The sequence below is a fragment of the Dromaius novaehollandiae genome, chromosome W (assembly GCF_036370855.1).
Source record: "Dromaius novaehollandiae isolate bDroNov1 chromosome W, bDroNov1.hap1, whole genome shotgun sequence".
Taxonomy (NCBI): Eukaryota; Metazoa; Chordata; class Aves; order Casuariiformes; family Dromaiidae; genus Dromaius; species Dromaius novaehollandiae.
In genome coordinates, this window is record NC_088130.1 from 68,666,799 (window position 1) to 68,683,874 (window position 17,076).

The 17,076-nt window shown below is 47.3% G+C and overlaps 1 protein-coding gene across 1 annotated transcript in view; it reads right to left on the minus strand.

The window, feature by feature from the left end:
• The window catches only part of LOC112994487 (unconventional myosin-Vb), a 119,626-nt gene that overhangs the window by 45,579 nt on the left and 56,971 nt on the right, over positions 1–17,076 (minus strand). Inside the window, exons 15-20 of the mRNA XM_064500850.1 lie at positions 15,375–15,524; positions 14,216–14,313; positions 11,084–11,170; positions 4,055–4,166; positions 3,001–3,212; positions 566–722 (exon numbers count right to left, since the gene is read on the minus strand). Coding sequence (XP_064356920.1) covers positions 566–722; positions 3,001–3,212; positions 4,055–4,166; positions 11,084–11,170; positions 14,216–14,313; positions 15,375–15,524 — 816 coding nt within the window. The remainder of the gene's footprint in view (positions 1–565; positions 723–3,000; positions 3,213–4,054; positions 4,167–11,083; positions 11,171–14,215; positions 14,314–15,374; positions 15,525–17,076) is intronic.

The following is a 17,076-nucleotide window of genomic DNA, read 5'->3' on the forward strand; positions in this document are numbered from 1 at the left end:
ATCTGAACAGCAGACAGAGGACTCCTCAAAGCTATTTCCAATTTCCTTACATGGATGATCTCTCCCTGTATCACTTCTCATCAGCAAGCCTTTACTTCCTTGCTTCTAGCCCCTGGGTTAGCACAGAAAGCCAGAGACAATTGATTAAAAAGGGGTTGTATATCAATAAACGACCTGTTGCCTTCCAAAGCAGACCCTACCAGTCTTCCTGCTGTACTGGTAACTGCACCTGTACCGTGGCTCAGACAAATTCTCTTTGCCAGGTAATTTTTGTAGAGCACGGGTAAATGACATTTCCAGATTTCTAAACTGCCTTCTGGCACCTGGATGACTAACTTCATTAGGTTTTCCGTGGAGGTGCTGCTGCCAAAATCATTGGTGCTTGCACAGCTTTAAATGGCAACGCTCGCAGTCAACGTGTGCACTCCAGAAACAGCGGAGGCAGCTGGCTCAGTAAAACATCAAAACGTCCACAATTAATATGCCAACGTGCTAGGCCAGCAGAGGTAAATATATAGGTTCTTCCTATTCATCTCTCCTGCAGAGATGCTCCGCAGGGTCCTACCTTGCGATAAACTCTCCTGACAAACATGCCTCGAGCGAAAGCCTGGATGGTGACGGTGGCGTTGCGGACCCGCTGGAAAGCTCGGCGGATCCTCAGCATTCGGTATTGCTTCTGGAAGACCGTGGCCGCTCGCGTTCTCCGCAGGTGCTCTGCAAGCCTGCAAAGCACAGGAAAAAGGTAACTAACAAACCTAACCTCCATTTCCCTTCTTTTCATCATAGTGTTAAACTGCATGGAGAAAACCCTTTTGGCCAAAAGTAGCTCACCAGTATTCAAACAGACCATCCCAGCACTAAGGCTGGGAAAAGAGCAATGGGAACACATACGCAGTCAGGAAACGTTCATGGCAGCCAGGAGCACCAAAACCAGAAACCAACACATGCCACATTATTTCTAAGTAGCATTAAAAACAAACGTTTTCCAGCTTTTCCCTTAGAGTCTGAAATCTCTGCCTTATGTACTTGAGCCAAACAATAATCCAGGCTGACTCCACAACTTCCCTAGCTCTAAAAAGCACGTGTCGTAGAGGGTGTCCACCAACTGCAAGTCCCCTCCGTGAAAACACCGCAGCAAATGGATTTGACATTTAAACCGGTGTGCACTGGTGTGGCAACGCTCACGAGCAGAACCCCAAGCGATTCATACACAGTAAATAATGCAAGATACGGTCAACTCCGTCCACGTTGCTCCCATTCACGGACTCAATCCACGTTCAACTTGTTGTTACATGGCTTAATAAGTACCTATAAAACCTCCCGTTAATTTGATAACTAGCTTGTTTTTCTGAATTTATGATGCGTTTATTGCTCTCAGCATGACGCATTATATAAACATTTGCTCCAGCTTTTTTTCATTTAGGAAAAGCATATCAAAACCAAAAGGGCCAGATCAGATTGGCTTATATACTCCCTTCTCAAAAGCCAACGGTTTCTCATTATGACCCACTGAAGCAGAGCTTGCTAACAAGGAGGAGGGATGCTCTGTCTCCAAAAAGAGGAGAGAACAATTTATCCAGGTGACATCTGCTCTGTGAAACCAGCACAAAGAGGTGAACTAAAAAGTCACGTCAGGGAAACACCACAGCAAAAAAAAGTCCAAGGAAATGCTATTAGTTGGGAACACCAGGCAGCAAGATTCCTTCTCCAAAGGCATTTTCCAGCTCCTGAAGTCATAAGCACTAAAAAGACAACCATCTTGGCCTTCAGTTTTCTTCATATGCCTGCAGACAGCTCAGCCCATGAGATGGGTCTCATTTTCAACATGCTCTTTGGCTGCCCATGCTCAAGGGAGCTCGTCCCCTCCTCACCAGGACATTCCCACAACTCATGGGCCCAGGTCTGTAACAACCCAGGGGTCGTTACCAAAATACGTAAAGGAATTTCCGTTAGCATCTCCTACATACTTCCAAAATACAATATGATTTATAGGAAACAAAGACGCCACCTTTGAAGGAACATGGAAGATCTCCACCTTCTGCTGCCCAAATTAATTGAAAGAAATGAGCATTCGGTGAGTGGGGAGCAAAGGACCAGCCATGTCATGCCGGGCACACTTAACTCAACAGGCAGCATCTCATGGTGCCCAGGTATGGAGTTAACTGGGGTTACAGAGCAGAGTTTTTGAAGGGCAGACACTAATTTGCTTTACGGGCTCCTTCATTTCCATACCACGTCTGGCATCAGCAGCCTACCAGAAACCCCAGCAAGCTGTTCAACGCTAGAAAGCTTGAGATTCCCGTAGACGGAGAGTTAATCTCTTCGCTCGATTATTCCGTACTGTAAATAACCCCATTGCCAGTGATTTGGAGTGATTCCTCTCATTAGAAAGGATACAGCAAGTCAACGCTGAGAGCTCTCCTTGGGTCCCGTTGAGGCACAGACCTAGTCTCCGCAGCGGAGGAGCACGGGCCAATTAGCGCAATGCTCGGTCACTGATGCAAGTGCCGTTTGCCAGAGACAGCCCCAGAAAAATGTTAGTTCTGCGACATACTTTCACTCAAATAGCTCAGAGTACTTTAATCATCTGATTGCAACCTAGCTGGCTGTGTTACTACCCTGGCTCAGCACACAGGAATTAAACTAATTCTGACATGATGTCAGTCTGAGGCAAAGAATTTAGATTATTTGTCCCTGGTAAAGTTGGAGAAAGGGGCCAGGAGTAAGCCTCGACCTCAACACACAGAATTTCACCATAGAGCATATGGTACCAACACACACAAAATGCACCTTGTCTTCACAGGGGCTGAAATCTCTAGGTAAAAAAGGAGGACCACCTGCACAGTATTTTCATGCTTCTCATCCTAAGCACCCAATTTTTTTTTCTTTTCTTTTTTTTTTTTTTCCAAGACAGACTTGACTGAAGATACGAGTGCCCAGAACTATTTAACCCCTTGAGTTCCCAACTTGCTCTTCCTTGGAGACCTCCCGAGGACCTACCTGCGAGCCAGGTGCCCACGGGCGTAACGCTGGATTACTATCGCGGCCCCCTTCAGCCTTTGGTACTTGACTCTCTGCAGCCAGCCCCGCACTGTCTTCTGAATCATGATGGTGGCAGCTCTGAACTTATCTGCTCGCAGTTTCTCCAGATATGCCACCTGGCCTGCACGGAAAAAGATCTTGGTACGTCCAAACTGGAACTTGTCTGGATCCTTTTCAAAAGCATAAAGGAAACTATGTTTAATTGAGGCAAACATTTTTTTTTCAGTCTGTGTATGTTGCTCAGTAGATACAAACAACAAAATTTTGAATCGAGTTTACCAGTTCAGTTCACAACTCTTTGCCACAAGGTAACGAAGGTATGATTAGACTCCAAACTACTTCAGCTTCTACATACCCGTTTAGGAATATGACACTAGGAATCAGGCTTAGGTTCCACATATTTACACAAATTTTCAATGCATTTATTTATAAACCAAAGGAAGTCCAGGGGACTTCAAGAAAAGGTTTCCTTCTAGAAAAGATTGAGGCTTACATCCGCAGAGGCGTATGTGCACAGCAAGCAGCTCCTCTGCCGAGAGGGCAACGCTCAGGGCATGGGGAAATGGCCCTTTGCAGCAAGGAACCCAAATAAGGAAATGCCTCAAAATCTCATGAGAAAAACAGGGACCTGAAATTAGAACCTGACTACAGTGCTCTGCACATTTTGGGCTCCTCAGCAGCAAGACAAGAAGAAACTTTTGTGTGCAAATTCACAATTTAAAAACAGCGCACATGAGTCTGAGTAGCAAGGAGAAGTGGAAGAGAATTGCTTAAATATATAAGGAAAAAAGTTCCCATGCAAAGGATGTTTTTTTCTACATGTGAGTTGCCATTAAAAGTCTCCCACACATCAAGGTGGGGCATTTTGGAAGATGCTCCTGGCTGCCTTGACTCAGTCAGCACCTGCACAAGCAGCAGGTGAAGTGGGAGAAGGGAGGGCGATTCAAATCATATCAAAGCCATGAACTTCTGCGCTGTAAAAACTGTCGCTAAGGGTTCGGTCCCAGCTCACCTTGATGAGGTCTTCCAACAGGGTCCGGCATATCTGCTTCTTGTCATTCTTGGAGACGTCTCTCTTCTTCATAAGAACACGGTATCTATTGAAGAAGTCATGGTAGGACCACCTGAAAGCAAAGCCCAGAATCAGCCTGCACGCCGGGCGTTATTTCTTTAGGGTCACCCTCCGTGCGGATCACAGTCCCCTGGAAGGAGCTAGCTTGCCCAAACCTGAACCCCGTCTCAGCCCTCCTTTGGCACCGAACCTATTTATCGGTGCTTCTCTGGTTTGCAATGGAAACGCGATGAGAAAGGGCTCATGAGCTCCTCTTCCCACGCAGTGCATCAGGAGCATCTTCCTCCCGGTTACCAAAACCTCTCACTCCCAGCAAGACCACAGCAGTAAAGCTTTGCTTCTCCAAACTCCAACAAATACAGAAATTTGAATCAACTCGTTCACTAACCACCTCACGTTGAGGTCTGTTGCCGAGACCTTTAAAACAAACGTGAAATTTTGGGGCTCTGAAGAGACAAGGCAGCAGCTTGGACGACGCTTTGCTGTCATCAGCAGTCAAGTCTCTAAACAGGCAACACTAACTCAAGGGATCGGAGCCCTATATGTTACTGCTAGGGACCAGCATCTCCTGCCATCTCCGCGAGATTGAGAGCCTGCAGACAGGATCCTGGAAACGGCTCAAGTCTCAGCCTTCTCCAAATTAACACGGTGAGTTATGGACCCCCCAGAACCAGACTTGTTAATTGAAACAGCAGGTGTTTCCAGCGCTGCCAAATAGCGGCTGTCATCATTTCAAAAAAACCTGCGCAGTGGACGTCAAGAAAAAGACGGGAGAAGACTGCAGATATCTTGATTTCTGCTCTTACGCAGCAAAGACGTTTGTGAGCCCTGGCCTCGCTCATGCGACGGCTCTGGCAGCTCACGGCAACGAGGACGCACCGCGTGAGCCTCAGCCACGCAGAAACCCCTCCTCAGCCCAGCAGCCCCACGCGTCTATTTATTTTTGTGCTACTACAACCAATTTTGCCTATTTTTCCAGTTCAGCAAAATAAAATATACTACGGATTAGGAGAGGAAGAGGGGGAACAAAAAAAGGGGGGCAAAACAAATCACAAAATGCCAGTGTCATGCCTGCAACAGGTCCTTATACTGGCCCGTTTTCCACAGTGGGGCTAGGGGAGATGTCACACCATCTCGGTAGCTTCCCTCCGCAAGATTGACATCTCCATAAAACGTCTCATCTCTAATGAAACTCTCTGCAAGCTGGGAGCCTGGCAAGACAGACGTACCAGAAATATTTCTCAAGATACATGATGAACGCAGTTTCACCTCAGTCCAGAAAATGCAGCGAGGGAGGAAAGCCAGTCTGATTAAAAGCAATACGCTAATTAAAAGAACGCAGGAGAAGGGAAAGGCTCACAAAGAGAAGGGAGGGAGAAAAAGCAAAGGACCCGGGCTGCTGAGGACTGGAAGTGCCAAACAGCTCCTGCATGGAGACATTGCACCCTAAACCCTATTTGCAAGGAGTACAGGACCAGAAAGGGTCCTTAGCTTGGTATCTAAAATGAAAGCTAAGACAGAGCACTACTGGAGACAGCAAAAGTACTGAATTACCACTAGCTGGAGAACAGTAACTAAAAAAAGACGCTGCTGAGAAGAGCCGTCTCCGGGGTGAGGGAGAGCTCAACTAAACCCAACGGTTATGCGAGGCTACGGGCTCGTGTCATGTAGCGCTTAAGCCAAAATTGTGCTCCCTTCTCTTCCTAATCACTGTTCTTTTACAAGCACATTTCCAGTTTTGCGCCTGAACTCGGTCCTCTGGCTCTGCGCGCATGCAAGCACGTCGGACGCTGACCGAGATCCAAATTAAAGCCGAAAGGAGAAGCAGAGCACGCAGCTCCCAAGGCACAGAGCCAAACGCGATGCTGGAGACATCCCGCCTGTCTCAGATGCTACTCGAGCCAGATTTGTGGCAGAGCTCGGGGGAAGAGAGGAGGAGGAGGAGGAGGGAGCTTTCCCATTAAGCTGCCAGAGCCAGTTTAGGGGCTGGAAATATTAAATGCTGCTGTTAAGAGGAAAAAGTCATCTGGCAGGTGCTGCCCGGGCTCCTCCGGCAAAGCGCAGCTGGTGAAGGGGCAACGCACACAGCTGCGGGAACGCATCCAAGTTGGGCAGAGTGCGATAAAATCCATCCCTCCTCCTGCACCCGAGCAGAGACGGTGCAGGCTTCGTGGATGCTTTCAAACGAGAGTCAGATACCTGCAGGACAATGATTTAAGAGAAGTTGACAGTCCCAAGCTTATGCTGCATCTCCTGCTTGCACAGAGTACCCCAAAAAAAGCTCTACCGCCCCGTGGGTTAGGTGGGCAACCAGGAGCTTAATGTGATGGGCAAGAGAAACCACACCGTGGGCCGACGCTACAGGAACGGAGCAAAGGGAGAAGGTCGGGGTCGGAAAGCAGGAGGCCATTCGTGCAAGGGACTCGCCGGGGCACGAGCCCGCTGACCCAGGGGAGCACGGGATGCTCCTTGCCGGGGTACTTGCCGGCCTGGGTAAAGACGGCTGTGTTAAGGCAAGGGAAACCGCGGAGGTTCATAGCCGCTGTTACAGGATCTCCCCAGAGAAAGGAGTGATTAAAGCATTTAGGTTTAATGTAACACGCCTGCTTAAGCCACTTAAGGTTTAAAGCAATATCGAATTACCTTGCAACTACATGCTCGGAGAGGGACACAAACATGATCCCCCAGCCCTACGCGAGAGATTTCTCTTGTGCAGAAGTACTGAAGCTTAATGCTTGGGGCACACGCTCTTCTTTTTTCAAATACATATTTTTACATGTCTTTTTTAGGTCTGACATCAGCATCATCAGTAGAGTAAAGGAAAAAAGATCAAGCATCCTTCTCTCCTGCCAGGTACTTGCACACGACGAAGGATGCACCATGCTGCGCCAGGTCAGGAGCTGGGACGGGAGGGTTATGTCGCCCTGGGACTTGCTGGGAGCTCTTAAAATCACCTCTGCTGGGCTTTAAAGGTGGCCTCTCTCCTCCACCAGCACCACAACCATCCCAACACCCGGCAAGGGCACGCCTCATGGCTAGGAACTGGAAAACCACGACAGACCACTAACTAAACACCGTTCTGAACTCCTGAGCTTCCACTATAAAGTTAAAAGATCCAGACAGGAGATATGGGAGAAGAAATGTTACCGGAAAGATCTTCATACCTGCACAGCTGAGAAAGAGGGAGAGGAAGGAACAAGAAACAGAACAACTGATACTGCTCAAACCTTCCCAAGAAAATAACCTCGAGGCTGAGGTCAAGCACAAGCAACCTCAAACGCCAAAGTTTTGCTTTGAAGGTGCTACCATAGGCCACTAAAGGAAAGAGGCAATAAAAGGAATGGAGAGATATAAGAAAATAAATAATGCTGGTGAAAAAACTCATTGGGCTGGAGAAGCAAGGGGGATGGTTGCTCATTTGGCCGGGAGCAGGAGACCTGGTCAACGGGTCCAGCAATTTCTTCGTCATCTAAAGGAACTAACCGGAGGGAAGACTTCCTAATGAAGTCTTGAAAAGCACTTCTCTGAGCAAGCAGTGTTTGCCCAAAATACTTCTGACCAAATGTTTTATTGCCATTCCATCAATATCGTTCCAGTGGCTCCAAAAGGAAGAGGTGAAAGGAGGAGTATAATAGGAATTTTAAGCTTTTATGACTTAGCTATAAAGTCGTTTCTTTTGGTGGCCCAAAATCAGTGACTTCACAGTCTAACTCCCCTGAAAATGCCAATGAATGGCATGCCAGGCTGGAGTGACCCAACCATCCCATCACCTCTGCTGAGCACGGACAGCCTTGTGCAGGAGCAGAAGCCAAAATTAAAAAAAAAAAAAGGGAAATCATTCACAGGCCATGTGATGCCACCCACTGAAAGGATCAATATTTTAAGTGGCCTGGGAGGTGGGAGGCATCGATCCTTCTGCAGGAGTCGGAGTCTGTTTGGGGGCGTGCAGGCTGAGCCAAGACTTGCTACGAAACTGTTTTAGAAACTGCAGCCCAGGGAGAAAATTTCTCTTGCTTTGTTTACTGCAGAACAGATTTGCCTTTCAATTAGCTCTAAAACATTCAGACTGGCATCGCTTGAAATTATCTGCAATATATTCAAAGAGGAGAATGTGGGGGAAAAAAAACACTATTAATAAATTACCTTTTCTGTGAGAGGTGGGGGGAGTGGACAAACAGAGCTACCGGCAGCCAAACTAATTTATAGATTGTTTTTCCCTGAAAAGGCTGCAAGATTGCTAAGCACGCGTTATGAAAAGCGACTTTATGCACAAGGATGCCCATGAAACATTTCAATTATGCATGTTTAACGCTCATAGAGTTTAGCAGCTGGGACTTCACACCAAACTGATATAAAGATGCAGCGTCTGAGAGCCAGCTCCAACCAGCAGAGGCACAGGGTGGAAAACAAGAAATTCCCCTTACACAAAAAAGTTTCCATGGGGTCAAGGGCCAGAAAAGGGACAGGTCACCCGGCAGGAGACCATGGGGATCTGAACACTGACGGGTACATTGAGCGCGAGCTTGAAGGGCAAGGCACGGTTTTGATAAAATTCAGGTGAAAAACATGGTTCAGGGCATTTTCTTATTTATGGAGCTCTGTATCAATTTATTTTCTATAGACTAATCTTTACGTAACCAGTTTCTCTAAAGATGATGAATGGTTCATACAAGGGAGACATGTTCCAGCCTTCACCCACAAAAGCTGATGATAGATACGCTATCGGTATCGCTAAGACAGTCCATTCATCACATTCATTTATGGACACACTAACAAATACATTTCTTGACTACTCCGAGGCGTTTCAAACCAAACAATACATTTTCAATTTACTTGAGAGAGTTGCCGAATACCGTATTCCACCAAAATGATAAAATAATCCCAGGCATACCCAAAGCGGGGAAACTGAGGCTTCATCTTTCAGTGGAAGTATATTATGTCTTTCATATGGGTTGGAGAACAGTAAAAACTGTATTAAAACTTTTTTTTTTTTTTAAAGAAACTAGGTAAAAAAATTATCGGAACCTCAAAACATCTAGTTCTTCAACCATAAAGTGATTGAGAAGTGCAAAGTAATAGCAGGCGGTCGCTGACGCCTTTCCTCTGACCCTAAGGCACATCGTGCTCAGAAGTTACTCTTGCCACAATATGCTGGGAAATATTCCAATGTACCTGCTACAGGATGAAAATTCCCATTTTCTCCTGTTTCTGTTAATACAACTTTTGAGATGAAATGTTTTGAAAATTCTCCCTTGCTCTACAGTTAAGCTGTTTACATCCAAGTGAAACAAACCTCACAAAGATTTCAAGATTTGTATGATTATTTTAAGTGGTCTGAATTTACAACCTTCACCCAGGGTTTATGTTTCGAGCAAGGACCCTTCTTTTTGAGTGATCTTTAATTGACTGCTACAAACTGACTTCTATCGATATAAAAGGGAATGCACGGGAATAATCAATGCCAATGGAGATTTTGCACTGTGATGAAAATCAAGAACATGACCTCATGCATGTAAAACCCAGAAAGAACTAACACACCTATTGCATTTCCCACAGAGTAAGACTGTAGAAACAGCTTTTGCCGAGCTAGTTTATGAAGCCAACTCAAATACACAGATTATTCACCATCTTTTAACGGCGTTGCAATGCCTAGCTCTTGTTTTCAAGGCTGCAATTCCACAACCAAGGACAGGAGAGAACTAGCAGCATCCAAAGCAAACATCTCTTTCCGTGCCGAGGTGCTGCTGTACACCGTTATCTTCTGGAAATAATAAAACAAACAAAGAACCCGTCCCTGAAGCATCCCAAACACCGAGCTGGAGAAGGTCACTCGGAGGAAGACTGAAAACTGAACAGCTATTTGCGCCTTTTTTTTCCCTACAGAGAAAAGGAGAGGTGACAAGCTGCAGTGATGGAAGAGTTTTGTATTGCTCGTGTCCTGGGAGAGAGTGCACTCGATGGATCTGCCGGAGGGGAGGGTAGCCGGCAAGGCAGCCCGCTCCTCCCCAAAACCAGGGAGGGGTGGCTCGCACGGCGTTCAGCATCCCTGTTAGCTGGCTCCGTACCGAGGGCATTTATAACCCCCTTGTTCCCTGCAGAAAGGCTGACAGGAACACCAAACTGCTTGGTGGAAAAGCGGAGTTGATGCATTTTCAGAATTATTTGCCCTTGTCATCTCCAGGCCTTATTTTAATTTATATTTGGGGATTTATGAGGCCCTAAAATCTCCGTTGAATATTTTTTCTTTTTATCGCAATCAGCAAGAGGCATAGCACTCGTAACCTTTCCTTTTTACGATGCAAGAGTTTCAAGTCAAATAAGCTTCAGATGTGCTGAGTGGAGGCCTGCAACAGTGATTTACAACCCTGATTTTCTTTCTCTGTGAGCACAATAAAATATTTTGGAGCTGATATTACTGTTGTAGCAGGTGCCTGCAGGCAGGAAAAAGGAACGAAAGATGTACAGGCCCATACGAGTGCAAGGAGCCCTGCGGTACGGGGAGCTTCAGGTGAGCAGCAGGGAGTCCTGCAGGGCAACTCTGGCTTCCAAGCGAGTCAAACGCATAGGATTATCGAGCGAACGCCGCTGCTTGCCGTCCACCTCCGTATGGGATCGAAGGCAGACTCCCTGATCTGCTGTGCACTGGCATTTTCAGCGATTTTATAGTTTACCACATCAAGTTAGTTCTCAGCACCAAAGTGAAAGCATCAGTTGAAACACAGGACAAAGCCCCAGGTCCTCTCTGGTGGCCCGACACTGCAGCTCTTAGAATTGGGGATCCCCTGGAGCTAATGGGGGTTTGGTAAAATAAAAAATAAATAATAAATAATTAAAAAAGGAGAAATCTATCCCGGATATAAGCCAACCTAATCCAACCCTGTTTCTCCAAACACTGGTGTTTTCTCCTCCTCCCTCCCTCCTTACAGTACATCATCAGCAGAACACGGTACTGAATTCAGGTGACAGTACCTGGACGGGAAGCCAGCTGCGCTGATGCGGATGGTCTCCAGCACGCCACAGGCTCTGAGCTGCTGGACCGCTCTCTTCGGATCAAATCTGTAATTATAGTTAGGATACAGATGAACACAGTGAAAAGAAATCCACAACGGCATTACTCTAAAGCACCTGCAGGAACGTTGACACCAGCACCCTTTGCAACATATCTCGTTTCACCCCTGCTAACACACACAGCGTGTCAGGCAATTCAGTCCTTTATATCCATCAGGACACTACTGCAAAAAAGAAAAGGACTACTGCCTGAACCAGCTGGATAGTGACCCTTTGGGGGATGTGAATTAGCATCTGATTTGCAGAAAAAAAGCTCTGCTGTCATCATCAGCATAGGGGCTGAAGAAAACCAGGTATCAGTGGACAGCCATACCTATTCCCTCAGGACAACCGTGCCCACTTGGGAACAGGCTGCAGAGATGTCACACATTTCCTTTCCACGTCACAGGACGGATGCACTTTTCAAGTGAAACGGTCCTTGCTATCACCCTACTGTCAATGCCGAGTGACACTCTTGGGACAAGACGGCAATCTGTTGCAATCAATCTCCGTGGCCGTAAGATGCTCTGCTGTGTAAAGCAATGTAATTAAGATAAAGGGAATAGGCGACTCCATCACAAGCTGCTAGAAATAACAGCAACGCTCTTCTGCGGATGGGGAGGCTTTCATCCCAGCAGATCCCAGGGCAATCCACGTTGTGCACGAAGGGATCTTTCTGCAATGCAGCTGCCCCTGCTACAAAGCTACCAAGGCTGATATCCTGCCCAAATCATACCAAACTAGATTTTGCACCAAGATGTGAAGTACGAGTCAGAGTAACGCAGGTTGCAAAGGGCCTTGGGAGGTCCCCAGCCCACCCACCTGCTCCAAGCAGGGGCAGTTATGGGGTTGTACCAGCTTGCTCAGGGCTTTTCCCCGCTGCGTCTTGAAAACCTCCCAGGATGGAGACTGCACAACCTCCCTGGGCAAAAGGCTGCTATCAGGTTCCCCTTAAGCCTTCTCTTCTCCTGGCTTAATGTCTTATTTTAGGAGGGGGAAAAAAAAAAAAAAAAAAAAAAAGTAATGTTCTCTGGAGCTGAAAAAATGTTAAGTTTTAGGGAAAATGTTGTTTTCTCACTGAACAATGAAGATATAACACCAAGTCCTGCATGTTACGAGACACCACTTTGATGCTAACACAGTGCAGCGTCACTGATGTCCCATTTCTCTAATTCTTCCTGGCACTTCAAGCAGAAATGCCTCTGAAATGCAGACTCCTTTACAGCTGTGCCAGTACTCGCCAGCTTTGTACAGACACCAGTTTTAAATATAAGAAAATAGGCTCAATTGAAATCATAAATGAAGACTGTCCTGGCAAAACAGGAATGCAACATCTCGGCTCAGAGCCAGAACACCCTCCTGCTATTTTCAGCACATGGTGAGACCTGCAACGATGCCGTACGCAGACCAACACCTGCACGCTGGAACTCCAGAACAACCCTTGTGTCTATCTGGGTTTGCCCTTGGTTTCCAAAATCCTGGGCTTGGACAGCAGTGACACAGGCCAGGTGGGGAGCATCACAAGCAGAATCCTCTTCCTGACTTTTATGGGCCGAGCCTGCTACCCATAATGTCTCAGGATACAAATATTTTCATTTTGATAATTACTGCACCTTGACTACCAGGAATGTTTATTAAAGGGTATTAACTGTATCTTGAGCATCACACGAAACGCTGAACTGCAAAGTTAAAGGCAAAGGAGTGAAGAAGGACGGGATGAAAGCTGAGACCTTGGCACCCCCTTGACAAGCTGAGAGCATTTAACCCTGCAGAGCATCTACCTCACTTCCACTACAGATGGTTAAAAAACACCTCTGTGCTTCATCTAAAGAAAATAATCAAACAAAAAGTGGAATCCTGTAGTTTCGTTTAAATGCACAACCTCAGCCGTTAGCAACAAGAGATCCCGGCCTCGGGCATCTCCAGTGCCTGCAAAACCTTACGTAAAACAGATAAAACAGCACAGAAACTATCATCCCAGGACAGACAGCTAACGTGGTCCTCTCCTGAGCCGTTAACTAAAAATCTAACAAATCAGTTAAACCTTAGCCAGTTCCCAGTGCTTTCTAACCACTCCGGGCTGTTTGCTTTGAGAGGCAGGGGTGAGGAGCCAAGCTGGAGAGGTCTTCGGGTGGCAAAGACAGCATAGCACAAAACAGGGTGAACCTATTTAGGGGTGCTGCATCCTCCTTCGCGGGACGCAGCTGGACCTGGACCTGTCCCTGAACCCCGTGGTGGTATCGTGCTCACAGGGGGGTATTCAGGCCGCGGGAAATGCCTCCCCGATTACGGGTTACGGCTATAACCCGGCCTTCTTATGTGCCACCACCTGCACTCTGTGCCGCGGCCTTCAGAACAGATCAGGGCGAGACAGATGAGGTCCTCCTTCACTAAAGGCCAAACTGCTCTGGAATTAGAGGAAACTAAACCAGGCACAAATACACTACTTAAAAGGTCGAACAAGACCATCAGCTATTTGCTCACCATGCGCACAGCTTTCAATACACCTCTCAACTACAGAGGAAGACCCAGACCACCTTTTCACTCCAGCTGTTCACTCACCTGGAAACCTGCCTCAGATTGATAAAAGTCATGTTTTTATTTTTTTCACATTTATATTGGAAGCATCAAGACATTTTTCTGCTCATTTTACAAGCAATTTTGCAAGCACGCTGCTTATCTTCATCTTTTCATTTCTTTCTCTGCTATTTTTCACTGTTTAATACTGTAACTATTTATATCAAAGTAATTCTAAGATGAAATTGCATCAAAGACCCTATCATTGCAAAGCAAGGATGTAACACGGCATGCTCAATATAAGCAATGTTTATCTCCCAATATTAGCAGAGTTTATCTACAGATTACTAGGATCTGCATTAGTTTTTAGTTCAGTGACACAAAAAATGCCTGATGAAACCCAAGAGGAGTAACTCCAGCAAGCTTTGGGGACCTACCAGGATGGAACAGCATTAGGAGAGGGGCATCACTTTAGGAAAAGCCCAAAGGGCTCTCTGCTCCTACACAGCTAAACACGTTATCTGAAAGCCTACTTACGTGAACGGGAGCTTCTCGTCATTTGGCTTGATGCAGCGCACGTAGTGCGGGGTGGTGGCATTCAGCGTCTCCATAAGCAAATGCAGGGAGTTCCTGAACTGCGAGACAAGACCATGAATTTTTAGGAGGGATGAACATGCTTTAGCATGCAATCTGTACCAGCCCTAGCTATAAGACGGTATAAACCTCCCCATGAGCCCAGCATGTACAGCACCGATTCAGACAAGACACTGGTGGGCTCAGGACTTCCAGCTCAACAACGCAGAACAGAGACAAATGTTGCAGCACCCTACTCTCCGGTGAATACTGAAAACAACATCTTCTTCCAACTAACTTTGTTAGGCAGAAGTACTGCTGGCCTGCAGGCACGAAGGCAGCACTCTCAACCAAGAAGCAGAACCACCAAGTCTTTAAGGGCTGGAGAGACCTCAGGAGGTCCCCAGCCCACCCACCTGCTCCAAGCAGGGGCAACTCTGGGGTCACACCAGCTTGCTCAGGGTCTTGACCCAGACGGGTCTTGAAAACCTCCAAGGATGGAGACTGCACAACCTCCCTGGGCAACTGCTCCGTTGCCAGACTGTCCTCATGGGGAAAAAATTGCTCTTTTTCTTCAGTCAGAACCTCCCTTGTTTCAATTTCTGACCACTACCATGCCTTGCAACACAGTCTAATGAACCTCGCTGCGGCCCCGCCCTGGCTTACGCCATGTCTCCATCCTTCCAGTCAAGGCTGCTTTCCAAGACTGCTAGGTGTCTAAAATACAGCCAGACTGGTCCCATCTCACAACCCTAGGTTGCAGGAAAATCTCTTCAGTTCACACAACAGCTTAAGAGGGAAGGGAGGCAAGATATCCTCAATCACAAAAATGGGGGTGTCTAGATTCAGCTTTCCCAAGCCTCTCATCTCACGTCGAGCCAAATACTCTCTACCTACCTTTTCTCCTCCTTTTAAGTTTGTCCCCTATCGGTCACATTGTCTGTGAGTCAAATCACAGAAGACACCAGAGGATACAGTAAGTTTAAATTACACAGCTGTGCATTAAGCTTTGGGAGAGCTTTTGGCATCCACGCGAAGGCCATGGTCACCTCTTATCTCATCACTCTTGCTCGGACCGAGCCGGAGTAGAGCGGTTTGCCAACCCGCTCACGTTATACGTTACCTGGTGCCCCACCGTCTTCTTGTGCTCCTTGTTGGCCGCTTTGATGACCGGCTTGGCGGAACGGACGTTGATCTTGGAGGTCCCCTTGCCCACGGAAGCGGCAGGCGCAGAATCCTTCTCGTCTTGGAACAAGTCCGCGACCATCTGGTACTGGAAGGGAAGACAAGGTCTGAGCATCCGCACCGCTCTGCTTGTGTCCACCGGAGCCCCCAAGCCGCAGCCCACCGCCACGCTCTACCTCTCTGCAACCACCAAGGGAGCAAAGGGCAATAAATTAAAAGCAAGAAGCACTGCAGCTACATAAACCACATCAGCAGGGACACCGGGGATCCTGTTCTGCAGTTCATCAAATCTTTAAGTGTGCGCATTAAATCGAAAAAGCAGAAGAAGAGGCTCGCTAGCAGAAAGGCTATTAAAGCGTCATCCAAGGCACGTCGCTGGGTCCTCACTGCAGCGAGGACGCTGTCGGGTGCTGCGACGCCGTGCAACGCCCTCCCCGGGAACAGGGGTCCCGACGCTGGTGTCATTGAAGACACCCTGACTTTTCAGGGCAATTAGAGGAAAGCAGCAATTCCTCACTAATCACCTCCGCTTCGCTGTAGGTTTTTTTGTTTGTTTGTTTGTTTGTTTGTTTTAAAGGGGGCAGGATCTTCAAATTTGTATTAGGCCAAAAGTTAAACACTAACTGCAATAATGCCCTGGCAGCAACACCCGCTCCAGAGCGCGCGAGGGACACGGCACCAGCTTTGCACTGCTGCAAACACACCGATTTGCAACCGCACCAACGCTCTTCATTGCTCGCGGCGTGCCAACCTAAAAGCCAGGCAGTGGTGTGCCGCACCACCTTCTGCAATTAGCCCCAAATGGATTTTGGGACATCCAGTTCAATGCTCAGTCTGCCTGATGGCGTTTGTCAAGCTCAGCTAATCTGAGCCCCCCAACCCTAAATCTCCTTTGAAAGTATGTATAGCAAATTTCAACTTAGTTTTTGTATAGCAAACTTTAACTGAAACACTGCCTTGTTCTCTTACTTCTCGCTGATCCCTCAAAGGGCAGCTGGCAGACCCTGAGCGGGTCACAGAGCTGAGTTTGCAACCTTCTGCTCCACAAACAGCAGCTAACTTTTAAATGAGTTTTCTTCTTCCAGAAAACTCCAGAGGGGGAAAAAAAATGGCCTGAAAGTGCCTAGAAAACCTGTCGTAGCTCCTGTAGCTCAAGGTCACAAAACTGTGTTAGACTTTGGCTCCTCCGGCTCCTGCTAAAGGCTAGCTCTGGTGCCTTTTGAGTAAGTTCTCAAAAAACCAGTAGTGCTTTACCACGTTACACTCTTACTAAAGGCTGCTGTTCTCATTTCTACCAGCAGCTGTTGACTACGGGCCACATATGCTAAGGGGCCAGATGGTTCTCCACCACGCAAGTATTTCCAGCCCTGGTGCCGGCTTGTTTGCATAGCTTGCTAGCACAGCAGTCTAAATACCGGCATGGAAAAGAAACTGTTTGCGTTACATTATCAGATTGCTTGCAGGCTCCAAGACCGCGCTTGCGAGGGATCCGCTCGGTGCTTACAGTTGTTATTTTTATCTCTGCGGCTTGCTCAACTCCTACCCACTACACGTGCCAAAATGAAGGCTTGCACCTTTTCTTCGGCTTACCATCTAGCCCCAAAAAAGACATCCTGACAGCTGCTTCACTTTTACGACAT